The sequence below is a fragment of the Paramormyrops kingsleyae genome, chromosome 11 (genome assembly GCF_048594095.1).
Source record: "Paramormyrops kingsleyae isolate MSU_618 chromosome 11, PKINGS_0.4, whole genome shotgun sequence".
Taxonomy (NCBI): Eukaryota; Metazoa; Chordata; class Actinopteri; order Osteoglossiformes; family Mormyridae; genus Paramormyrops; species Paramormyrops kingsleyae.
Genome location: NC_132807.1, coordinates 15,432,709 through 15,458,961, shown reverse-complemented (window position 1 = coordinate 15,458,961; position 26,253 = coordinate 15,432,709). Strand labels below are relative to the sequence as shown.

The 26,253-nt window shown below is 40.6% G+C and overlaps 1 protein-coding gene across 1 annotated transcript in view; it reads left to right on the top strand.

Annotated features, from left to right (window-relative positions):
- Window positions 1-24,096, top strand: part of prmt3 (protein arginine methyltransferase 3) — a 70,714-nt gene extending 46,618 nt beyond the window's left edge. The window contains exons 11-16 of the mRNA XM_023818817.2: window positions 149-227; window positions 8,629-8,816; window positions 10,125-10,211; window positions 14,727-14,777; window positions 14,980-15,067; window positions 23,634-24,096. Coding sequence (XP_023674585.2) covers window positions 149-227; window positions 8,629-8,816; window positions 10,125-10,211; window positions 14,727-14,777; window positions 14,980-15,067; window positions 23,634-23,743 — 603 coding nt within the window. The 3' untranslated portion in view covers window positions 23,744-24,096. The remainder of the gene's footprint in view (window positions 1-148; window positions 228-8,628; window positions 8,817-10,124; window positions 10,212-14,726; window positions 14,778-14,979; window positions 15,068-23,633) is intronic.
- The last annotated feature ends 2,157 nt before the right edge of the window (window positions 24,097-26,253 follow it).

Sequence of the window (26,253 nt, the reverse complement as noted above, 5' to 3'; positions counted from 1 at the left end):
TGATTGTGATTTTATTTGTCATAGACATATGCTTGGATGTTTTAGTGCCAATGTGAATATTCAAACAAAACAAATCTTAGCAGGTTACTTTCAATTCTTTATTCTCCCTAGAATTTTTCTGTTGACAAACCTTTTCTCTGTCCTGTAGGGCTACTTCCTCCTGTTTGAATCCATGCTGGATTCAGTGCTCTATGCACGGGACCTGTACCTGGCTGAAGGAGGATCAGGTGGGTCATGCTTGCATGTGCTCCCAGAACGCGCTGCTCACGGCTTTCTGGAAGGCCCTGATGAGATGTGCACCCCATGCTGCAGATGAAATATAGTTCCATTATCGGATGCTCCCAGGCATTCATTCGGCGTATTAGAATTCCATGTCAGTGGGGTTGGCTATCGCTTACTGCTGTTTGGTTGTTGATGTGTTTTGGGGGGCAGGGGTGCTTTTTATGGGTTTTTGAGATAGTAGCTGTTGCACTTCAAGGTCCCCGTAAGTAATTATACCAGCCTTGTGACGAGGGCACCCTTCAGAGACAGAGAGCTAGCTTGGACCTCCAGACCCATTAAGGCATATCTGAGTGTTTGGTTGGGCCCCTTCCCATGAGCCCAGCAACAGCAGCAGCCTCCTGGTCCCTGGCTGGGTGGATTTGAATGGGAAGGGGACCAGTGCGTCTTTTAGCAGGGCAGGGCTCCCTCAGTGTGCCCTAAAAGTTGCGACATAGCTGTGGGGCTCCCCAGGGCTTGCATGTGATTGCATGCGTGTGCATTGCGCTCGGTCTCAGCACTGCCGCATTACCTTGCTTGACTTAATGAAGTGCCTCTGATTAATTAACCAAGTGCTTTTAGAATCAGAATCCTTTTGTTTGTCATGTATAAAAATGTACAGTTTGTTTTGGTGGTGGCCAAAACACTGAAACAGACACACTGGAAGGGGATGTGATCAGCGTGACAGGGCTCACGCATTATTTTCATAGTCCTTTTCCTCATTCTTGTTGAGTACATTGGAAGTGTTTGTCATTGTTACACATCACACCACACAGTGCACAACAACCCCATGAGTCCTCTGCATTTAACCCATATGTGATATCGTGGCAAAGTAGTGGGCAGCTATTATTTAGCACCTGGGGAACAGTGCATGGGGACAGTACCTTGCTAGCCAGGGATTCAAACCAGCAACCTTCTGATCACAAGCACACTTCCCTAACCATTAGACTTTAGGCGCAGGGAGTTGGCAGCCAATAATCTTCTCTGCACATTGCACAGTTCACCATAGTGTCCACTTCAAGTGTGATGATACAGAGTCAAATTAAACAGAAATGTCCAAAACATTGGATGTCCAAAAACATTCTAAGGTAAATCGAAGTTGCCAATGTTTCTCATAGGCATGAATGTTGTGTGTGCCCTGCGATGGATTGGTGCCCCATCCTGGGTTATTCCCATGCAATTTTTATAAAACCACCACGTACTAAATCTGGTTGCGAGGGCGATAAGTATGAATTAATGTGACTGTGATGTCCATCTTAAATGTGGCCAGTCTGTATGTATATAAACGTGATAGCTTGTTTCAGTTAATTTGCACAAGTGTGCATTTTACTGGATGATGTCTACTTTTACTTGAGTAATATTTTGGTGTGGAGTCTGTACTTGAGTATTTTTTTCCACGACTTTTAGAACAAGCGTGCATTGTGAGGGCTTGACCATAGTATGAATGGGTCCGTGTCCATTACGCGTGTGGATGCGCAAAAGCATAGTCTGCATGCAGTGAAGTATGTCCTGCCATTTAACATGGTACATCGCCATGGTAACTCAGACTACATGCCTAACCTGCTATGTAGTAGATTATGTTTCAGACTCATGAATCACAAACAGTGCATGGACCAATCAGAGACAAAAAGTAAGTATGCTACTTGACGTAACAAATGGGCTTTCGCAAAATCTCAAAATAATTTGCCCACGAAAATCCTGTGACTGCAGTAAAGTTAGCTTTATATTCAATATTCAGCACACAGATCATTTTTGGGTTTCAAGCTCTTTCACTATGCGTGCTAAATCTTGTTAATATGTATGAAAAGAGGCAATCTCTGCTGTAACGAGATATTAGTTCATGAGTTCATAACTCTTGCACATCCCTTGAATGTCCAGAATACTTTATGGACATATTTTTATATATGAATATTTGCACATGCATTTCACATTCAATAGCTGTCACTGGTGGTAAGTGGACACAGTGCAATTTTTAATAAAGATGCATGAAATACATAATCTGAAAATAAAGTGGTGTGCATTATGCTCCATAATCCATTGCTTAATCCACATTTTACATTTAGTTTTATGGTTATTAGTCCATTTGTTTTACCCTTTGCACCCTAAATGGTGTAATTATTATTGAACATGGATGTCACTCTCATAAAATACGTCAACACCGTTGTCATCATGTCTGGCCACACACATACCCATGCTGTGTATGTGTGTGTTTGCCTAGGTCACATTTGGGGACCAGTATGCCCCCAAAGTGTGGTAAAACTTACTTACTTTTGGGGACATTTTTCAGATCCCTATTTGGGTAACCACAATTTTATTAAAAATCTGTGAATGCAATTAAAAAAAAATGCCAAAAGTCTCAAATTTTGTTGGGTTACTTATGGTTAAGGTTAGGGCTGGGTAGGGATTAAGGTCGTCATGTTGGTATTAGAGTTTTACCCATAGAAATTAATGGAGAGTCCCCACAAAGATATAATTACAAACATATGTGTGTGTGTGTGTGTGTGTGTGTGTGAGAGAGAGAGAGAGAGAGAGAGAGACAGAGACAGACGGACAGACAGATGGATAAAGAAATATTAAATGGGTTTTGAATAGTGACTAGTTAATATATTACTGAATAGTAAAACAGAATGATTATGAATAAAAAACTATTACAAAATGACATTCCAAAATAAATACAAAACCCACAAAGCAGAGTTTTGGAAATTAAGACAAATATTATCATTTTCTTAACAACGAAACGGCACACATGCATTTTCGCTGTCAGTGATTCTGTCAGCATGCCTCTCTAGCTTTGGCAGCGGCGACGGTGTTGCTCTTCGCCATAATTGTACTTTTGAATTCTTTATATTTTACCATAATAATTCTGTTCCGCTTCAGTCAAGTATGCAGTCCTGTTGCCGTCCAGGCTTACGTGATTGATTGGTTGTTGCACACGGCACGCTGTTGTGTCCATGCACTCGGGAAATAATCATGGTTTCAGTAAGAAAACCTGCCTTGATATAGATTGCTTATAGCGTTGTGATATTGTTCTTCTCAAATTGTATATGTTTGGTTCTGTTGAGCTGAATTTATGTTGTAACCTCGAGTTTGTTAAATGAGTTGAACTTGTTGGTCAGTGATGCTGATGGGAGGAGATGGAACCTTTAAAGAGAGGGAGCCTTCTGTGGGGGAGGGGGAGGTAGGCAAGGTGTCACAAGTTGGGGGGGTGGGTCACGTCAGTTCCTTGTTTTCCAGATCTTGAGTGAAAAGTGCTGAGCTGGTTTGGGTTTGCTTTAGTGAATGCTGGTTATGATTTGTAGCTGGTGATGGTACAAATTCCTTTCCATGTGGAGGAACAGTCAATAGAAGAAAAATGCTCCTATACCTTTTCCCTATATCTCTTTGTCAGCCTTGATTGCCCTGTTGAGAGTGAGCTTAGCCTTTTAATATGCAGCCTGGTCACCACTCCTATAGATTTCTTCCTTAGCAAAACATAGGCTTTTTAACTCAGCTGTAAGCCTGGGTTTGTTATTGTCATATCCAGGTACTGTATGGTCTTTGCTGGAATGCAAGTCTCCTCCAAAAAGCTGATGTAGGGGGTGACTAGCATTTAATTTCAGGCTTGGCAGCTATGATGGGATGAGATGGAAGAGTGAGTGGTTAGAATTGCCCAGTGCGTGCAGATATTTGCCTGGTATGCATCTTGATGGTACTGTAGCAGTAGTACAGGGTTTTGCCTTCCCTGATGGGGAAGTTTCAGGTTGCTGTGGTTGAATTCTCCCAAGATGATCACTGGAGAGTCTAGGTGTTTCAGCTCTACCTCTGCAACCTGGTCAGCCAGCTGCTATCGTGCTGAGTGTGCATTTGCCATAGCGTGGATGTACCACAAATTCTAATTCCTTGGGAGAGTAAAAAGGCATGCAGATACTAACATTTTCTAGCTCTGGGGAACACGTTTCCTTTAAATCAGGGATGTTACTGCACCAGTGTTTATTAATGTACAGACATATTCCTCTGCCTGGTTTTGAAATGGAGAGCAGGATCACAATCTTCTGTGAGCAGCAGAAAGCTAGTAGTTCCACCACCAATTCAGTTATGCTCTCATTTAGCAATGTTTCCTTAAAGCACCTTACGGGTGGTCGCAGTTCATCAGTTTTGCTGCAAAGTGAACGTACAATAGAAAGAAGTAAATTAGGAATTGCTGGTTGGAACCTGCATCTCTGAATTTGCTCCAGAGAGCTGCCTCTTCTTCCTCGAGTTTGCCGCTTCTTCTTCTTGTTGGAGGCATGATGAGCAAAGTTCTCCAGCGGAGTTTCCTTGTGGAATTTCTTCAGTTGTGTACAGCAATTCCGGGAGAGTTGTATGAAATTGAACCCCTAAAATGCAGGAGCTCGTCCCTGTTGTATGGGATGCATGAAGTATTGATGTGAAACCAGCACAACAAAGGAAATGGGGATGAAGATTTACCTTAATTGCCTCACAAAACATAATGTACTCTAATGTCTTAGAGCTTCTGGCCAAAGAGAAATGTTTCTTCTTTTTTACTTAAAACGTATATTATAAGCTGGACAGCATACAAGTCAAGTAATTTTATTTGTAAAGCAGATTTAAAAACACCAAGTGTTTACAAAGTGCTGTACAACACAGTAAACAGACTCTATACATAAGATTGTACCATAAAGTATATAATGGTAAATCCAATAATAGTAATCACCATACAGTACTCAAAGTCTTAGGCAGTCAAAAGAAATGTGTAGTAAGTACACATTTGCTCAGAACAAAAAACACAATTTAACATTAGAACATATGCAAATTAAGAGTAGCACAATGAAAACTAGTAAGAATTTCTTCTGTTCTCTGTCGTATGGCTAGATGAACACCGCTTCAGTTCCCAAACCTCACTACAGGGGCACCTCAGCCATTCCATGTATTTATTAAATTTCACCACCAGCTCATTTAAGAAATTAATTTTATTCAGTTAAGTCAATGAGTTGTTGATTGGCTATTTGAGGTGTGCTAGTGGATGAGTCATAAAACACATGGCTGTATAGGATGGTTGCTGCAAATTCTGGGATGATTTTAGCATTACAACTTGAAATGGCTAAGCTAACATACTTTGACAGGCATGACAGCATACTGTACTGTACTGTACATAAAATCAAACAATAAAATATAATCAAATGATGTCATGTAACACTAATATCCAAGATGCTAATGCTAATGAGTAAAAAATGAGTCTTTAATTTGAATTTAAAAACTGATTGATGGATTTTATCTGATCTGATCTGATCTGAAACGGCAGACTATGCCAAAGGAGACCATAAGTCTGACAACAGTAACTGCAAAGGCACGGTCACCCTTGGATTTTAAGCAAGACCATGGGAATGATAGAAGAAACTGATCAGAGGTGGACCTCAAGATTCTGACGGACTTGAAGGTGCAGGATATCAACAGTATAAGATGGGGCAAGCCCCTTTATGACTGAAAGCAAAAAGTAAAACCCTATACTTCACCCTAAAATTCACTGTAGGCCAATGTAAAGATGTGAGAACTGGTGTGATATGATCTCTTTTCTTTGTTTTAGTCACTATTCTTATTATTCAATGTGGCTACTGTGTGTATAATGTGCCTTTCCTGTTCCTATAGCAGTGCATGTTCAGTCTGCTTGTGTGTATGTCTCAAGGCTTCATCTCTGTGATGTGATGCAGTGCTTAGCACCTTGCCTTGCCTTGACCCCTATCAGTGACCAGTGAAAAATAGACCCTGACCCCCATAGTGGTTCCAAGTCACTGGGTTTTACAGGCTTTCAGTGACAACACAAAGGTCACCTTCTATGAATGGTGGCTGCAAAGCTGGGATTGTGCTGACAAGTGTCACACTGTAGAAGGGCTGTGAAGACAGTTGATGCAAAAGTGTATTGTCAGTCCAGTACTTCCTTGGGTCTTAAGCAGCGTTTTGCAGTGGTAAGGCAGCCCTGCTTAACAGAGTTTCCAGTCCTCTCCTTACCTTAAAGCAGCTCTCAGCTTTTCAGCTGCATGCTGCTCTTCTACTCCTTCTGCTTTAGCTTTGAAGGGGCTGCCCGCTCTCTCCTCACATTAACCTCCCTTTATCCTTTAATGTCTCACTATTTGTGAGGCATTGCAGAGAGCTAAAGCTTTTGTCCCTCTTCACGGCGACCACGTGGGCTGGACGGGGATGACAAACTGGCCCTGGGCAGTGAATCGAGAAGGACACAGATGTCAAAGCCATGAATCTCCGTAGCCGTGTTCCCGCCCTCCCACTGGCTCGTGGGGATCCAGACGATTTGCCCAATCAGCATTTCTCCCCCTCACCTGGGCCTGCATGCACTCATTCAGTTCTCTTCTAGGGGAGAAAACTAAGTGGCACATATGTGCCGTGCAGCATGCCAAGCAGCTGCGTTCATACCGGGGGTTGCTGGGCCAGTGTCTCAGCCAATCAGCAGCTGCACCCCCTGAGCACTTCCTCCACTCTTTGTACCGCCCTTTTGTTATTTAATGGGCAACTCATTTAATATGCAGTGATGGTGCTTTTAGATGGGATGAAGAAGGGAGAAAAACTCTCCGCGAGCTTCGAGTTCCTCAGCATCGTGGCCTCCCATGACACTGCTGCAGTTTCCTTATCTCAGCTGCAAGCAGAAAGAGCCTCCTTAAGCAGATTAATCATAATAAGATTTATCAACTCCCCCATTTTCTGTCTTTAGTAATAGTAATAACCCTGATAAAATACTTGTAAATGAAATAATTAGCACACATTGTGCCCTATATCCAGAATAATGGCACCTCTGAGTTCTGTCTTACTCAGCGTTTTAGTTGCTCAGTCCTCCAGTGTAAGGCATGGTGGGTCACAGCCTGGCAGCATGCGGTAAAATGCATATGCATCATGCTGGCTGCTGCACTGTACGACACCTAATGTGCAAGGTTACCTGCAGTGCAGAGGCAGAGCGACATGGCCAGCGTGAAACTAAGGAGGGCGCTTTCTCATTCCAGCGGTCAGTGGAAAAACCCAGGAGCACTAATTGTTATTCAGTGCTCACACTGGGAACTGCTTTCACATCCAAATGGTTTTTATTAGCCTGTTAATTGTTTCTCTCTGTGTGCTGTTCTCCATTCCCAGACGCCTTGCATCACCGCTTCTGTCACCCGCCATCGCATTATTGCTGCGTGTGCAAATATTTTACAAGCCGGCTGCTAATTGGATAAGCCTGCAGTTTTGTATGTGTGGTTTCCATGTTAAAGTGTGACTAAGTAAACATGCCCTTCGTGTGTTGTGTTGTGAACACAGCAGCCAATCTCCCAGGCTGGCTGGCAGTGATTCCTATCCAGCTGCATCAAGTGTGAATTAATGATTCTGAAAAACAGTGTTCAAATATTTTAAAAGGAGCTTCATTTGACTTCACTAATTTGCTATTTGTAGCTAATCAGGTTGCTTTGGAGGGCCGTGAAAGGCTAATGAATTACAAGAGCTTTATGTGTGGCTGCGATTTTTATAAATATGATTTCAAAGTGCAAAATGTTCATAAACATCCTCCTTCCGCTTTCTTGCGGAGCCTGAGATGTAGTTTACTAGCCGAGAAATGGGGCTGGTATATGTTGCTAGCTCTGAGATGCGTAGATCAGGTTTCCTGTGCAAGTATGGAAAAGTACGGAATTTGATTTTGATGTTTTCCAAGCCTGAATAAGTATGGAAAAGAATTAGGAAGCATGGGACTATTTTGGTACTTCTAGACTCTTTCCACAAGTTGGCCTACTATGTATTCTAAACAAAATGTGAATTTACTTCTAAAATATTTTGCTGAAGTCACTGATGTTTGCTTTTTGTGTTTGCCGAAATGTGCACAGTGTGCACATCAAAGAGCAGCGTCCCAAACCCTGGAGTGGAGGCGTGACTGAGGGGTGCACGCTTAATTAGTCTCTAGCAGCAATGAAGTAATCAGAGGTGTGTGGGGGGGTGGGGGGGGGTACCAGTCACGCATACACATGCCTGAAATGTCGCTTGTGGGCTGCGCTGGGGTGTGAAAACATGAGACTAGCCCACCTCAGCTTGTCTATGCTTTTGAGGAATTTCCAAAAAAAAAAACTGTTGCCTTTCCTCCCCCTCCCACCTTAGGAAAAAATAATGAGGTTTTCAGTAATGACCCACTTACAGTAGCAAGGACCCACCATGCCTAATAATAAAGATATGACCTTCAGCTAGTTAAGGGGTCATTCTACCTCAGGCTTCACCACAGTTGAATAATGAAAATTGTATTAAACTGTGAAATAAATGCAGTTCCTGAGGGACAGAGAAAAGGCCCACTCAGCGCTCTCATGCTGTTTGTGATGTTGGGGGACGCGTTTGACGGCCAGCTTTCGCCTGTTCTCCTTCCTGCAGTGTACCCCGACCGCTGCACCATCAACCTGGTGGCTGTGGGGGACCCGCAGATGCACCGCGAGAGGCTCGCGTTCTGGGACGACGTCTATGGGTTCCAGATGGCATGCATGAAGAAGGCCGTGCTGCTGGAGGCCTCTGTAGAAATGCTGAAGGCTGAGGTGCTGATTTCAGAGCCAGCTGTGATTCAGGTACGTTGTGCGAAAAAGCTGCTGTTGTATTAATGCTGGGTTCAGTCACCCTGTTTCGTATCTGTTTGTCTGTGTCTGTCCGTGTCTGTTATTCAGTTGCTACTTGAATTTAAACTCATGCATGTTTTTTCATGTGTACAATAAGACATGTGATGACACAGATTTATGGACATTTATGATAAAATATTACAAACAGGTAGCATGCGGAACTGGACATTGGCTTGTGGCCCCAGTCTGCGAATCTTGAGCTGTCTGGCTGCCTTTAGTGTCGCCTTCCCAAACGGAGACGTGAGCTTTGTTGTGCAGCCAGCAGGGGCTCTGACGCTCTGTCGAGCAGCGCAGAGATAAACACCTTGGGGCACCACTGTGCTTCTGCCACACAAGCCCTGATTGATTGTTCTAATTCTTGTTTAAGCTCTTCCTTGGTAAACTTCATTATTGCTCTCCTGCAGCTACTTGGAGCTGTAAGGCTGCTGAGGAACCTTAAGTGGCAGGCAGCTTGTCTGTGGCGGGCAGGCTTTAATAATCCCTGTGATCTCAGGCCTGCTTTTAATAACGTTTCCCACTAGATGTTCGGCGTGGCTTTTTAACCGTGGTTCAAGTGCAGGGTTTTTAATTTTTAGTTTTACTGAGCTCATACAAATCATCATTCAGAAACGTCTTTTTCTTTAATATTTGGGTTGATAAGAAATCAGCATTCTATGCATTTTGTCTTATGTATGTAAAGATCAAACACATTAAATAGCCATAACCATTCAATCACTGACGCAGGTGCCTGTTCCTTATGGGCAGGCAGGCCAGCTGCTCTGGCGGATTCACACTTGTTCTTGCTATGAACGATGTCTTGAGCATGGCCTCTTTTTCTGTTACTTCCATTTATTAGGCATGTGATCCTGAACTGTACCTTCATTGCATTTCTTAGCACTTTTCATGTTATCTTTCCTGTGGTGATGAATCACCTACAGACAGGATATAATGGAATTTGAATTTTAGATCAATACCTTGGTGAAAAATGTGCAACTTCTCTGTATTAATTAAACGATGCTTGTTTTGTGCCATTAATGCAAGAAGTTGCCATTTTAACACTAAAGCTGTTGAGAATGGAAACCACATCCAGTGGAAGACTGGATTTCGTGAGAGACAAGAAACTTTTATATGGTAACTGATGTGCAGGACATTTGTGATTTTGACATGCATGATCACTTTCTTTCACTGCTGTGGGTTAGGAAGCAGTAGAAAGCTGAAACCGAACTTTTAAAGGCATTTCATTGTTCTTTTATTCATCGCATGTTGTTTTTGCTCTGACAGACAATTGATTGCAACACAGTGAGCATCTCGGAGCTGGAGTTCACCACTGACTTCTCCCTAAAGATAACTGACAGCACACAGTGTACAGTAAGTTGGTAACCTCCCTCCGCCCCCATCCCCCCCCCCCATCCGTATCTTCCCACCTAATCAAGACTGTCAGATAAAGAGACCAACAACAGGTTTTTTTTTGACAAATGGCTGGCGAGATTGTCTGAGATGGGTCATCTCAAACTTCAAATAAATGGAACATCTGCTTGATTGATAGTGGACCTCAAGCGCTGATGGTGAAGGTAATGTTAAATATTGGGGCAATCTTTTAAAGTATATCTGCTATGTTTAGAATAATGTTTAAAGTGAAGTCGAAAATAGTATTTGAGACATTTTCTAAAACTATTATAGACTGTTCATGAGCAAAACTAATGGGAAAATGAGGTTAATGGATAAAAGATTAGGATGCTGTATTTTTGTATTTGGGGAGTTCCCAGGTTAACTATTTTTCATTATTTTATCAATATGAGATGATGGTCTGCCTTGCCCTGTAGCTGCTGGCTGTCCCGTGAATGTAATGGTGTCTGAAATGGCATTCAGTTTCCGTTTTCTGTCTAGTAATGGAAAACACCCCTTTTTGGGCTAAGGGTCCACTTTTCCCCACAATGTTTCCCACTTAATTGTACTTAGACTAAAGGGCTTTGATATATAAAATGTATATCAGACAGTCAGACTTCCAATGTATCCCCAAGGCAATGTCAGTCAGTGCTGGGGGGGAGCTCAGTACTGCCATTCCTCTGTGACCCCCCATGTGGGGATGCTGCTGTTGCACCGCTGTAAGTTCTGCCGCCCCTGTGATTGAACGCATGCTTCCTGTTTGCTGCTGACAGTCCATTCATCATATTAGCCTGCCCAACCTTGCATTAAATGAATTGTGCAGCCCTCATTTTTATTCTACAGATATGGAACAAATGATCACCATTGCATAACGCATCCTCCTACAAAAGCAGTTCTTCTGTACATCTTGGGGTATATAGGCGTTTTACCACTGAAGTTCAGGAACCTATTTCCTGGTTCTGAGTTCCTAGGCTGTCTTGACCAGGAACTTTTGTAGCTCCTGGCCATTTTCATGTTTTGCTTTCCCACTCCCACTGGAACTGTGACCTTTATGCTAAACAAGGATGGGAGATGCAAAAAGCTTGTAGGTTAAACTTCACACACAATTTCAGATGAAACTACACCGCCACCCCAAAACAATGGAGGATGAACAAGTTGTTTTGTTAGTTATTGGGTGGATTGATCACACAGTCCAAAAATATGGGGGAAATCACATTTTATTTACATTTTATTTATACAGTCCACAACATCTCTATAATTCATTGTTAAATCTGGCCAGCAGACTGATCTTTGGTTTTCCACAGGATAAAAAACAATGTAGCGTTATTCCACTAATAAATGTTGGCACCGGCGATATTAGATAGAAATCAATTTTTGCCAAAATATGTAGACTCAGTCGTAAATGTATTCATTAATATATTTAATGTAATTGCGATACAAAAATAATTCCATCTACTCAACTTTTGCTCCACTACTTTTCCCCGCAGTCCCACATAATTTGCTGGCGCTTGTGGTCAACCAATCAGCAAAGTTTATCCATTCTTTACTGAACAATAAGTATGTTCTCCTGGGTAGGGACAAAAAAAAAAGGTTTAAGAAGTCTCACGAGGTCCTGAAAAGGGTTGTGGTTCCTGGGGTAGGAAAGCACCATATGAGTCTGTCCACTTCACCTGTAATCCAAGCTTCCAGGCTGGTAGGTCTAGAAGGTCTACAGCACTTAGCTTGGTGTCAGGAGCTGGTCTGACTTCTGGCAATTCTTGAGTCCTCTTACTTTTTCAGTCTCCTGATTCACACTCGTCTGATTGCTGTCATCAAAGGGTAAATAAAGCAATAAAAGTACTGTCACTGTGAAAAAAAAACTCCGTAAATATCAACACCTCGGGCTCAAGATTGAATTTGAGCACTGCGGTGGTGCTTTGTTGGCCTGCAGTAGCACAATGGAAGCCAGTGCAGAGTTAGTGATGCGTTAGCTTGGGGCAGCCCTCGCACCCTCCCACGAGGCGTGTGACCGTGGTGTCTCCACGCTCGAATAAAGCCCATCAAAAGCGCATTACCCGCCCACTTCCACGGCCATCTGCACAAATGTATCTGGCTTAGCCATACGCTGCTCCAACACGATACCAGTAAAAGAAAAATGATGAATTACTCCCAGCTGATGCAAGGAATGATGATGATTATTAATTTTCCTCTTCCCTGGTATCAGAACTCCATTTTCTTGGCCCCATTCAAGCCTTTGTGAGTTTATAGAATTTGGTTTCATTATTTATCCGTGACAGATTCTAGGTGTAGTACTAAATTTTGATTACAATATCCAGGCACTTTGTTTTTTTTCTGTGTTGCTTTTTTTTATTGGTCTGAGGGTGTGTGAATCTCTTCAGCAGCCGTCCTTTCAATGACACGCACCCTCCCATGGACGGAGAACACGAGCTTTGTGTTTTTCCCTTACACAATGGTATTGCGTTGTAGCTCGGTATGTTTTTAATTCAAAGAAATGTACGGACCGTAAATTGTTCTTTATATTTCTGTTAAGCTTAATAAATCCAGTGGAAGTTTCAATTAAATGAGCCTGAAACCTTATCTCAAGATAACTGTAACACTGCCCATGCAATACTCCATTTTATTGCTTTTGGTGTTTTTTTTTCTGGGTGAGTAATGTTTGTCGTTATTACCAGCCTGGGGTCTGGGCTCTGGACTTCCCTGTAGGGAATGGTATGTGTACTCAGTAATACTATTTTTAGAGCCCAGGATTAATTGTGCCTCTACTGGTACTGTGGACACCCTGAGCCGATGCTGCTTCTAAGATGGTCACTGGGCATATTTACCACTGCAGTCATTCATTGCTTTCAATTTGTGGCTATTTTTCAGGAAGTAGGTTTTAAATGACTCATTTGGTGGTATAGAATCCCATTAAATAGCTGTCCCCCAGTGGCAGTTAAAAGAATAAGCCATTAATGTTCCCCACTTGCCCCAAAGAAAACAGCAGGGTAGACTTTAACTGCAACCCAGATACATACATTATAAATTCCTGTTAATTTCTTGTATATTTTCACTTTCTTTGTCTTCTTTGTTGTGTTAATTGAATAGTGGACATGGTTTTTGATTATTTTCAGTGAGTTGATGACACTGTGTGTGTGATTATATTCCTCTTTTAATTTGTGGTGGGAGGTGCTTTCTGAAAGTATCTTAAGTGAATCAGCGCTCCAGATATACAAAAGCATTTTGTAATTACAAGTCCGCTAAATGTTCTGTAATGATCATTAAATTCCATAATTGCATTCTCTTGACATGGTTTTTCAATTTTGCTTTCAGTGGCTTTTCCTCTCACAACTGTCAGTAACAATAAAGGCTGATTTGCCCCCAGCCCCTCCCCCCCCCAATGCACATGCAGATCTGCAAGATTGGACTTCATTGGGGCCTATTACCAGCCACTCAGAGTGAAAGTAGAGAGATAAACATAGGTGGTTTAATGCTTTTGAACATGTGTAGAGGCTATGCAATCAAGTTTCTGTATTTGATACGTGGCAAGCATTCTGTTCTTATCTTGTTTTGACTAAATAATTGGAAGAGGGAGGTTTTCAGGATTAACAGATTTTTTGCAGAGAGATGATCAAAGAAGGTGTCGCCTGAGCTGCGAATTTGCAGTTCTTTTCATCAGAAGACCAAGGCGTTCTTTGCAGAATGTGCTTTATAGTACCGATATGTACAGATGCTTCCCTAAAATAATGGCATTTGCTTGCCTCCTTTTTCAGTCCAGTCCTCCACGGTTTGGAGTGGTAAAGTTTTCTATCCATTGGTTATTGTTCTCTTAGTCTGCAAAGGCCTGCCTCTGTGTTGTCAGCTGTGTAAGGATTAAAAGCTATTAGTTCCACATCATTGCCACTACAAGCGTGCTCTTGAGATTGATAGAGTTGCTCTTCTCCATGGGTAGAATAGGCTGCTTTTACTATGACTAAAACTGAAAGCTTGTTCTCAAGCATGTGCTACATGTGTTGTTTTGCCCCCCCTCCCCCTGTATCGTATTAAAAATAAATAGATGGACAGACAGACATCAGGGACGTAACCCCCCCCCACCCCCCTTTTTCGTTTTTCTTTCTATTGTTAGGTTTTTTTAAATGCTTCATCAGCACACTGTGCTCTGCATTGGGACTTAGGGTACAAAATGTAATTGACTTTTTGAAGGAGTAAAAATGGTTTTTCCTCTGCCTTTGGTTGATGTGGTTGAGCTTGATTTTTCCTATGAAATGGAAGTGGGCTCTACTTGGCAGAGATTTCTCAGACAGTTTCTGGTGGGATTGGGCTACATTCCTTCCCCTGATCTGATGAGAACTGCACAGTGGGTTAGTTAAAAGTGCATGGCATTACAGTGTGTGTGTTAATGTCTGTCTTATGTATACATGTATTAAATTAATTGCTCATTCATGCTTAGTATAGAGGTCTTATTTCAGGGCTGCTAACCTTGTCAGGACATATTTTCACATTGCCACTATTTTCTTTTAGGCTATAGCTGGGTATTTTGACATTTTCTTCGACAAGAACTGCAGCAACAAGGTAAGTGACAGCATTTAACTGGGAGTCAATTACACTGTGCAGTGCCCTAGAGCAGTTTCAAAGCAGGTCCCTCGCATATTGCCTAGAAGCTGACATAAGTGTTTTATCCACTCTGATGCATAACGAGTGCAAGTTTTGCACACAACTGCAGTTTGTCATCAATGCTTTTTTTCAGACTGACATAGACTTCTTTGATTTGCAGGTCATGTTCTCCACAGGACCCCACTGTGCAAAAACCCACTGGAAACAGACAGTTTTCCTCCTGGAGAAGCCCATCCATGTGCAGTCAGGTTTGTAATGATAAAACATTGACCAGTTTGTCAACCAGTCTTTTGGTCTGTTCAGCTATGTTGATATTGTTGATAATATTAAGAACAAAAACATAATCCTTAATAGAAAACAGGTGACCATGTGAATTAGTCTGTTTCGTTTAAAGTTAGCATCTATTCATAACATAACACAAGCTAGCTTTGAGATTTTTTTTTTTTTTTTTTTTTTGCTTTATCTGTTTATACTGGAAATAATATGAAACAAATATGAGATATTAAAAACATACACTATTTTGAAGGATCTTGACCAGAGCCAAAAGATAAATGTTTCTCTGTGTGTAACAGTAGCCTTGATGCTGTTCGATTTATCATAATGAAATTCTGATGTCCGGTGATGAGCCAAGGATTAAGTATGTTGGCTTTGCCTGGGCCACCTGTCCTGAGGCATGACTGTGATAGTCCACGGAGTCCACAGCTATAAGCGAGAAGAAAGTCCTTGGTGCGCAAAGTCATTTGTAAGGCCAGGTGATGATGATAAATGTTGTCTAAGAAACATCAAGATAGCATTACATAACCACCTAAGTTTCTATGAGGTAAGATTTTCTAGGTCATGAATTTTTTGATGAGCAAGGCAGTGTTCTGTTTGAGTACACCTTACTCGAGTCCAAGTTCATGTCTTTAAGAAATCGTGTCCGAGTCAAAACCAACTCCAATGGGGGCCGAGTCCATTGCTGGAGTCCAGATCCAAGTCCAGAAAAACAAAATTTCAACTATGAATTTTAATTGAAAAACTATGAATTGAAGACTAAACAGATAGCTCCAATTTTAAATAATAATATAAAAGATTAGCATTGTTAACATCATTGATTTTAAAATATGCACCAATAACGTTATTTAAGCATGTAGATAACATTGTGTAATTACCTAACACTTAATGTGTTTAGTCAGAAGGTGGATTGTAACTCTGCAGGACTCCTGTGTCTGAAAAATTGCTGGTTTGATTCCGCCCCCAGAAGATCAACCTCACCACCATCAGGTCCTTGAGGGGGAGACTGGGAACAATTGTTGGACATGGTCAATTGTTGAACAGACTTGTAATACACTTAAAAAAAGTCAAAGACATGAATTTCACACATACATAGCTCCCTTTGACATTTAAAGCACTATTTCTCATATAAGAACATAAGAAATTTACAAACGAGAGGAGGCCATTCGGCCCATCAAGCTCGTTTGGGGAGAACTTAATTAATAGCTCAGAGTTGTTAAAATCTTATCTAGCTCTGATTTAAAGGAACCCAGGGTTTTAGCTTTCAATACACTAACCGTTCCATACTCTAACTACATGCTGTGTAAAGAAGTGCTTTCTCATATCCAGTTTAAAATGTTCTCCCACTAATTTCCACCTATGTCCACGAGTTCTAGTATTTAAACTAATATTGAAGTAGCCATTTGGTTGAACACCATCCAGACCTGTTAGAATGTTATATACCTGGATCATGTCATAAGAACTTCTTAGTGTTTAAACGTGTTAAAAGTCAGTTAAAATTTTTTGCTAGGCTTGGGGTAGTATTAAGACAATACAGTATACTTTGGAATTTTGGGTTGGTTTGTTTATTGTCAAAATTTATCATGGGGGACTCCCTACCCCGGCAGATTTTATTGCCAAGATTTCGAAATACAGTGGAAACCGCTTATAGTGTAACAGTATGAAAAATTAGATATCATCCAAACCTAAACTGTTCAATCATTGACCCCAGACTCCCCCAAATCATTAAAATAAACTACTCCAGGGAAACTGAAGACTGATTGACTGTGTCTCTCTGGCAACCAAGTTTGGTGATGTGTAAAAATGAGAATGTTGGACACTGGGATTAATAAAGTACAACAATAATAATTATTATAACACGCTGGCTTGCTATACCTATTGCAAGATGACTATGTAAAATGATTTTTGGCTCGATACTTGGCCCGTCAATGCCTCTCAACAAACTGAGTTTGTTAGCAATGGTCTGCATGCCTGGCTTTACCGGGCCATTCTGTCTCTCCTGGAAATTCTGAGTGTCTCCCACAAATTCATGGGCAATGTCCCAGAAATATGTCTTTCCGTTACTCAGCGGGAATAAAATTAGCTAGTAAGAAGTTTTACCACTGCAACCTCAGCCAGAACTAGCCCTGAGGCAGTGACACGGCTGACTGGCTCACTGGTACTTTTTGCCAGTGGGGGGGTGGGGTCCATCTTAGCAAATTTTTGCAATCAGGTGCGGGATCCCCTTGGTGCATTTTCACAGAAAGGGGCACTTTGACAACAGTGCTCGAGATGGTATTTTAAAAAGCAGTGCAAATTAGTCCGTCTAAGATGGGGGAAATAAGAATGGTTAAAACTGTTCACTATTAGATGTTCCTCTGGCAGCAAGAATTTTCCTGAATCATGCTCTGCAGGATTACAATATGTAAAACATGGTTTATGGAATGGAATCCTGTTTCAGAAAAATTTTATAAAACCTTTAGGTGCTCAGGTCATATTAGGGTTAGGTTCACAGCAGCGTCTCTCATTTGATCAGGCTGCAAGCTAAGGAATCTGGACTAGAAGCTGAACAGTGCAGCGTGGAATTTATTGCACTGGTGATGTGGTTAGATTGCAGTTTATCCAACGCATTTCTGCAACTATGAAAACTGATTCTCCCATGCTGATGTGATTCCTCTGTGAAGCTATTACTTAAGAAGCTACTACTTGTGAAGGAGCAGTGACTTGCATTTCAGGATTATCCGTTTATGCTGTATGACTTGCTTATTGGGAAGCTTCCCAAGCTTGAGGTCATATGACCTGTTTAAGCTTATCCTTCATCATGTTGGGATGGTATGGATGCTTGCTTATCCATTCATAATGCCAATTTGATGACAATCTCAAAAGACAGAGTATTCTCACAGCCATAATATTCATCAAATGGAAATGCTAGTCTGCTGGAGTCATTCCCCATGCAAATTTTGGTGAATTTGGGGCTGGGTGGTGCACATAAAAAGGGACACCTTCCCGTAGCAGTAAATTGTTTTAAAGCATCGGAGTAAGAGGTTTGTTAGCTAAAAGAAGAAGATCCAGACCGGACTGATGTTGATATTAGCAGCAGTTCTGGCCTTATTGGTCTAGGTCAGGGGTGGCCAATCTTATCCGCAAAGGGCCGCTGTGTACTGTATGCGGGTTTTCGCTGCTACTCCCTAATTAGATTACTAATTAGAAGACTGATTGGCTGAAGAGTCCTCACACCTGGGTTTGAACAGCTGACCTACAGGTTATTCCAGAAACCTGCATACACACCAGCCCTTTGCGTATAAGATTGGCCACCCCTGGTCTAGCTCATCTGACTTCAAAAGTTCTGACTCTGTATTCTGCCAGCTGTTGTGTAACATTCTTACAGATGTGCACTAGCATGAATATCTGTCAGAACCACAGAGAGGGGATGATTTAAGGCTCTGGCCTTGCTCAGGCTAGTCTTCAGAAGTGATTCCCCTTTAAGGTTAAGGTTGCAAGGCAGTTGTGTTTTTAATAAATTCTCTAAGCTTAAGCCTTCAGGACCAACATTTGTTTTCAGTATGTGAGGAAAGTGAAAATGAATTACAAATACGTTAGTTTAAAACAGCACGCAAAAGTTCTAATATAACTTACAGTTCATGGATCAGAATGTTCCATCCATCCATCCATCTTTCTACTGTTTATCCAGAACAGAGTTATGGCATGAATTTTAGACTAAACAGTAACTATCGAACAGGTTCTTTTCGGTTCTCTGCGACATCAGATATCTCGATGTGGCACACCCCTAAAGGCAGCATGGGGGTACTGTTAATATTCAGATACTATAGACATAATTTTCTCTAACTGTATACATTTTATTGTGTTTTTTCATAATTGGTGCTTATCTTTACTATTTGTCTGTGACTAATTTCTTAACTGAAAATTGTTGCACATTTTTAATAATTTTCACATGGACGAAAATACGAAATTGACAACTACCAGCTGTGATCCACTCATCCACTAGCAGCTACTGTCAAACTTTAGTGCATTTCCTCTTCAAAGTATATTAATTCAAAGCATGTGTTTTCATTTAAAGTGCAGCAATGGCAAAAGTGACTTATCAGCCTTTAAGTGAAAGTCAGAATAGTGCTCAACATCAGTGTCATCCTGTGGTCAAGTGCCATTACGTGGTCATACATGCGAAGGTATTCGAAAGAGAAAAACTGCAGCAGCGTAAAGAAAGATTAAAGTACCCAGAGCCTTAGGGAAAGCAGTGAAATCTTCCAGAAGGTACTAAATCACCTTAAAGAGCTCACTTTCTTCAGCCCAACATTGCAGTGATCCTAAGGCCTCTCTTGGGGTGCTAAGGAGAGATTACATTTTAACACCCTCTGCTGGTTACTCGCCATGGTCCTGCAGACTGACCTCCTGCTCTGTAGCAGTCGGCCACACGGGACTAGAAACTGCCGCATTTGTCTCTGGAGGGAATCTACTCAAAGTCATTGTAAAGGCGACTAACTTTACATCTTGATTTCCTTTGGATAAAGTGGTGTGGGTGTGGTTTCTGAAAAATGTAAATGCAACAATGTATTTTTTAAATTAACATGTTTCAGTTATGACTCCTTGTTCATTTATTTAAGGTCGTTGTATTTTTTTTTCTATGAGTAATTTTGCAGTTTGATTTTCTACTGTTTATCAAAGCTGCAGCAGTGAAACGGTGGGATTTGCTGGCTAGCAGTATAACAAATACATTTTATTCTAATTATATAAATAATGGTGTACTGCCAATGGTAAAATGGGGGGAAGCCTTCTGGAGTTACTCTTTGCCCATCCTGTATTATTTACAGACAGAGGTGAGTTGGTGCTTATATTTACAGTTATGGACACTCAGTATTTGCTGCTGGGGTGGATGAGAGCTGTGACATAGACAAGCTTGAGTTAGACTGAAATTTTCTTGCGGAGATCAAGCGTGTCCCATGACCCTTCTACATCCCATAAATCTCCTTGACAAGTATGCCTCTAACCGATGCGAAGGTCATCGTAGCTAGTTCGTAAAAAGCCAGCGTTTTCGACTAATGGCCCTGTTAGACCCACAAGACATTTTTCTGTGCAGAGAGCAGACAGGGGGGCTGATGTCCTGGTAGTTGGGAGAAGGTGCAACACCAACCTGCTTTTTTACACCACTGCAGTGGCACTCTTCACGGAGCATACCGCCAAAATGCTCCAGAGAGTGATAAAATGACGGTATGCTTCGTGAAGAGTGCCACTGCAGTATTGTAAAAAAGCAGGTTGGTGTCACACCTTCTCCCAACTACCAGGACATCAGGACCCCTGTCTGCTCTCTGTCTGGTGTTGATTGTTGTCAGTTCAGTGGGAGATGAACACTGGTTGGCATGGGCTGGGGGGAGGAGTGTTGCCTGGGTACTGGTACCCACAGGAATCACCAGCCCTCTGGGCCATGTGACAGTGATTGATGGGGTGGGTTTGTTCCACCCACTCTTGGTCACATCAGCCTCCCTACAGCCCTGCAGAGGTAATATGAAGTGGATTCAGTGGGTTCTGGTTCATTTCATAGCCTGCTATATCTCCAAAATGATTCGAGTTGGCTATGTAGAGAGCCATGCAGATCTGATAAGTGTTTGTGAGGAAGTCATTTTTTTTTATTGGGCGTAAATTAAAGATTCAATAAAGATTTCTTTCCCTGACCTTTAGCATGTTTTGCATTGCATTCTAGGATGTTGATTTAAAGACACAACTAGGTGTGAGTCTTGATAGCGATGGCTGGGTCAGGCAAGTACTTGAGAGTTTCTCAAAGAGATGCTCTTAAATATAGAAAACTTCTGATTGACGGTCCCTCTGTAAGTAAAAAGTGGTTTTTGATTTTAGGTTCACTTTCCGTGATATACAAAGGATCCTAAAATGTGGACATAATGGGGTCTATTTTCTATGTGCATAAGTCAAAATAGCATATTCTCTCATCGACTTAAGTGTGGGGTTTAAGTCTACTTAGGCTAGATACGCATTTTGGGTGGAGAAACATGTAAATGACTCTTACACGCAGTGTTCCACTGACTTAGGTGCACTTAAGTGCATTTTTCATTATGTGCTCTGGAGGGCTGTATTAAGTCAGTTTTCAGAACGCTGAACATGTAACAAAACAAGACTTTCTAACATGCATACATTTTTAAACAAATGTTGCAGTCCAAAATTTAATGTGACTTATTTATATGATTATACATATATGAATTATTTAATGCATCAGTAGCCTATATAGAAATATATAAATATATTCAAAGCTAAGCCACAGTGCATGTATTTGAGTTGGACGAATAGAGACACCCTTATCTTGATGTACTTCAACTGACCGACACTGAATGCATCATGGTTCTGGGTGGATGGTGAACCGCTCCATTTTGAATTCCGATTCATACCGTATTTTCATACACATCCATACACGTCATACATGCACTCCGTACAGTGTTGGGGTCTCCAACAGAACTACCTAATCAGGACACTCGCATGATTTGTAGCCGTTTGTCGCTTAATGGGATAGAAGTGTGGGTTCTTAGTGTCAGTGACAAGCAATTGGGACCAGAATTAATGGTATGGAATACATTGCAGTCTATGCTGTAGTATCTAAGATTTTTTGGACTATGCAGTTGATTGCATTATTATCAACATTGCATTCTAAACTTTCAGTCCATGCTACTAATTATACTAACATTTGCACAATATCTATTGGCTAGGCATATTTGCTTGTTTACAGAACTGTTCTAAATAAAGATGGGGGACAAAGACGAAATTTTATGGATTTATTATACAACACAATGTGGGTCATTATCACAAACTTATTACCATAACATATCAATTTTCTCTAATTTTTAAAACTAGTGTGACATCAGACTCTGTTGTAGTTAGTTATTTGAAGAATTGAAGAAATGAATGTACATCTTAGTATTCTGGTTGATTGTCTGTCGTGGGTTACAAACATTTTAACTAGTTTTGTGTTTTCTGATTTTGAAACTGCAACAGTAGTGCCTGTTCGGGGAAAATGGTTGAGGGATTGTTAAATCAGAGCTGTAAATTTTAGAATTTTAAGAAGTAGACCCCAATATCCTCAGCTGATACATTCCAAGACCTACTGTGGATGGGCGAAATTGAGTATAATAGTGAACTGCAATTCCGACGTATACCATGAATTTTGTGTATATACATGTGGTAAAGTTTAACTGATAAGTTATGGCGCTTTTCCCACTGCCACCAAGAACTGGATTGTGCCAGAAATTCTTTCTCCATCTACTGAAATGTGTGCTTCACTCAGAAGTGTTTTATTACTGGTGGCCAGGGCATTGTTTTTGTTGATTTGTGGCACTTCTAAAAAAATATTTCAGCCTGTGCCATCAATTATTAAAAATACATTTTACTAAAATGTTGCAAAACCATTAATAAATGTACAATCTTGGCTGAAAGCACAAGAGCATAACTTCATGAAATTCTCATTACCCATAATATATGGGGTCTGTTTTTACATTACAGATGAATAAGGTTTATTATTTTTTCTTCTCTTTTTTTACAAATGTATGTGAGTGATTTGCAAATTTATGAAAGGTACAAATTAGAAAATAAAGTTGAACAGTGAAAACTTCCATTGTTGCTGTTTGGCAGGAAGCCTGCTTAACACACTGCATGTAGATCTCTTCTCTTTGAATTGTATTTCTCTTGACAGCATCACTGTGCCTGCTGCAGATCTGACAGTGTTAATTCTGCTTGTGGAAATGCATGTGGAGCTGCACCCCCCCCAGTGGTAAACACTGGCCTCCTGGTTTCCTTCACACAGTAGCAAGAGAGAATTGGTTGTCAAATGCTTGACAGAAAGCACACTGCCTATGTGTTGGGAAGAATCAGGATGATTTCCAGAACTCCTTTGTCATCCTTCCACCACCAACCATCAGATCAGAGAATTGCAGAGGGGGGGCAAAATTATTGTTTGTTGATTGAATTAACATTCATTTACCCTGGCAGTCACATGTGCAGTAAATCAACCTAATTATCTGCTGTATTATCTCCAGGGCCAAACGTGCATTGCATCTACTGTAATCACATGTGCAGCTGAATTCTATCTGGATGTTTCTATACGTCTATATGAGTCAGAGATTCTGCATATCAAAAAAGTGCGCACGATGGAGCCTTTGAGAGAATACTTCTCAAGGGTCAAAACACAGGCAGTGCTCAAGATTCATGTTTTTGTATCTGAAGCAGTATGTAATAAACAACCATAAAGTTTTGAGGTTTCATAAAGAGTGTGTCACGTTCTGAAGTTTTCATCATCAAAGTCCTAAGCTTTTATTCCTGTCTTCTCTCAATGTGTCTGATTTGTGGGAACAGTGCTAAGAAGTACTGGACCATCAATTAAATGCCCTAGGGCAAGGCGGCTAGTCCAGTGAAAGCATTTGAAAGGGTTGCACAGCATCACTAATAGAAGTTGTAGATGTCTACATGTTTTCTTTCAGAAGGCTGTGTTTTTTTGTAATACTGAATTATCGGAAACCTGGGGTGTCTCATTGCTTTGCCATGCTGCAGGTGAGGAGCTGCAGGGTAATATCACCGTTCGCAAGAAAAGGAAGGACCCACGTGCTCTGCTCATCACCATCAGTCTCAACAACATGAAGCACATCTACAGTCTCCAGTGAAGTGGCCCCTCATTCCAGACATATGTTTTATATAACAGACATGCCTTCAAAATGCCGGTGTTAGTTGGAACACCTAATTGAACATGGGAAGAAATAGTGGAGGATATCTTTGCCATAATGTGCAGTTTTATGAATGTTCTGGCATGATGCACTCTTTTGAACATCTGCATCATCCAGCTGTTGGTAACTGAAGAGTGTCTTATGGTTCCCATCGTGTACCAGCCCCAGCCGCATGTTCTCCATTTCCTCCTTGTGCTTAGCTGGTTTCACAGCAAAGACACGAGATGAATTACAAGTTGTGCCGCTCCCTTGGCTGCAATGTTCTTCCTGGTAATAAACGAGTGCTGAACCAATTTGGTCACATTTGATTTCTTCTCAGAATTAATTCTGGTCTCAGATTTCCATTTGCATTCAAGCATACCTCATGTCTTCTAAAGCAGAAAAACTCATTCCCTTTCCACCTTAGTGTGAGAGTAGGCATTTTTTATTATTATTATTTAATTAATTAATTAATTAATACTACTACTATTCATTTACTTACTACAACTATTACTACTTTATATATTTACTACTACTACTATTACTACTACTTTTTAATTTTTTTTTACTTTCTTCCTCCAGTTCTTCCTTGCACTGCAGCAACTGTTACCTGTGTGATTTTGATGGTGGACTTTTAGACCAACCCTTAACATTCAATTTCAAAACGTACTCCCAAGGAGTCAGCATGTTTTAGATGATCTTTCGGGCAATATTTCGTCGTTCCGCGGGGCTTCCATCTGCACGCTCAGACAAAGATCAAAAACGCTGACAAAATAATAAGAAATGCATCGTTGAACAGTCTGCTGACAATAAGAAACGTTTTACTTCTGGGTGTATTTTTACCAGCATCATAAATTATATATGTGTTTTAAGGAAGTGTAAGCTAATTTAAAGGAACGTTTCACTTTTTTTTTTTTGCTGTTTTCGTATCTCCTTTATTAATGTTTTTGTATGGTGTGCGCTGTATGTGTTTTTTCGTTTTGTGCACGTTATTCTTAATAACGCTAGTCGCCAGAGTTACTCCTTATTGAAATTGCATGAGTGGTCTTACTATGACCTTCATGGCCATTCTCTGCCGCTGTCCTATGTTCTTATCGCAGTTCTGTCAGAAAAACGGCAAAGTGATACATTAATTACAAGCGGCGCAAGTAATTAAAGCCTGTGCAATCACTGGAACTATTATTTTGGGTCAAGGTAGGTTGAGAGAGATTGTGCCTTGTAAACTGGAGGGTGAAATTCCTTCGCCTATGTTTAAAGAAAACCTCTGAATGAAGAAACCTCATACATATTCAAATATTCAGTGATAATGCTAATTTCGATTATGACACGACTGCTTTCAAGCAAATGCGTCAGATGTGCCAATGCGTCACAAAACAATATAGCCGGTTGACGTAAAACTACGTACTATAGTAATTGACGCATACATTTTTGGATAGTCTTCATTACAGATTGAGTGTGTTTGTTTTTAATTCAATTTCATGTATAACGTTTTAGAAAATGTCACTTTAAAAAGGGTTAAACAAATGGTTCATTTTTAAGCTGAGTTTATTATTGCATGTACCTAAACAACACCATATAAAGTTGCTCTATTTCCCACACACTGCCTGCGTGGTGCAGTGGTGCAAGCAATGAAGGACCTATGAGAGGAGCAGAAATCAATTACAATTATTCTTCGTTGACAAAGTAATTAAGACTGGAGTGGCCAGTTAATTTATTGCGGAAAGGCTTATCAAGCTTGTTCGCAGATTTATGACCGATGCCGCTACCGCGTTCATTTTGGGTTATTATCACACATTATCAGAGAGTGGCAATGTGGTCGTGCACAGTTCACGTTGGAGAAAACTGAATTAATTTTCATACTGTTCGTCCAATATTTAATTGGAGGCTTAATAATAATAGAATTTAATGATACAATTGTAAAACAACAAGTAGAAATATAATGTATATGTTATAACTGAACTGCAGTATACGAGACATATAAGTACCTGAAAGTGACGCATCCAAAAAATAATATATATATATATATATATATATATATATATATATATATATATATATATATATATAAAAATAAAATCCACACCCACATATAATACATGATGCACACATTCATACTATCTACAGTGCAAAAGCCGGCGAGTCAATCGATAAAATATACCTTTATTAACTTTAAGTCAATAAAGCAATAAAGTTAAGTTTAATAAACGAGTAGCTTCTGTTACTTCTGGCTCGAGTTAACATGTTCTGTTTGGCCACCATGCTTTTTTTTCTATAGTTTGTAAATTGTATTTATCATAAAATAGTAACACATTTATAATACTCATAATATTTTTTCAGTGATTACGCTCTACTCAATGAAAGCATAATATTTTTTTCTCTAAATAATTTTTATGTTAAAAACTAGCACATATGGCTTCAGATAAAAAATAATTGCTTGTTTTGCCTTAAATAGTACTGAAAACGGATAGCGC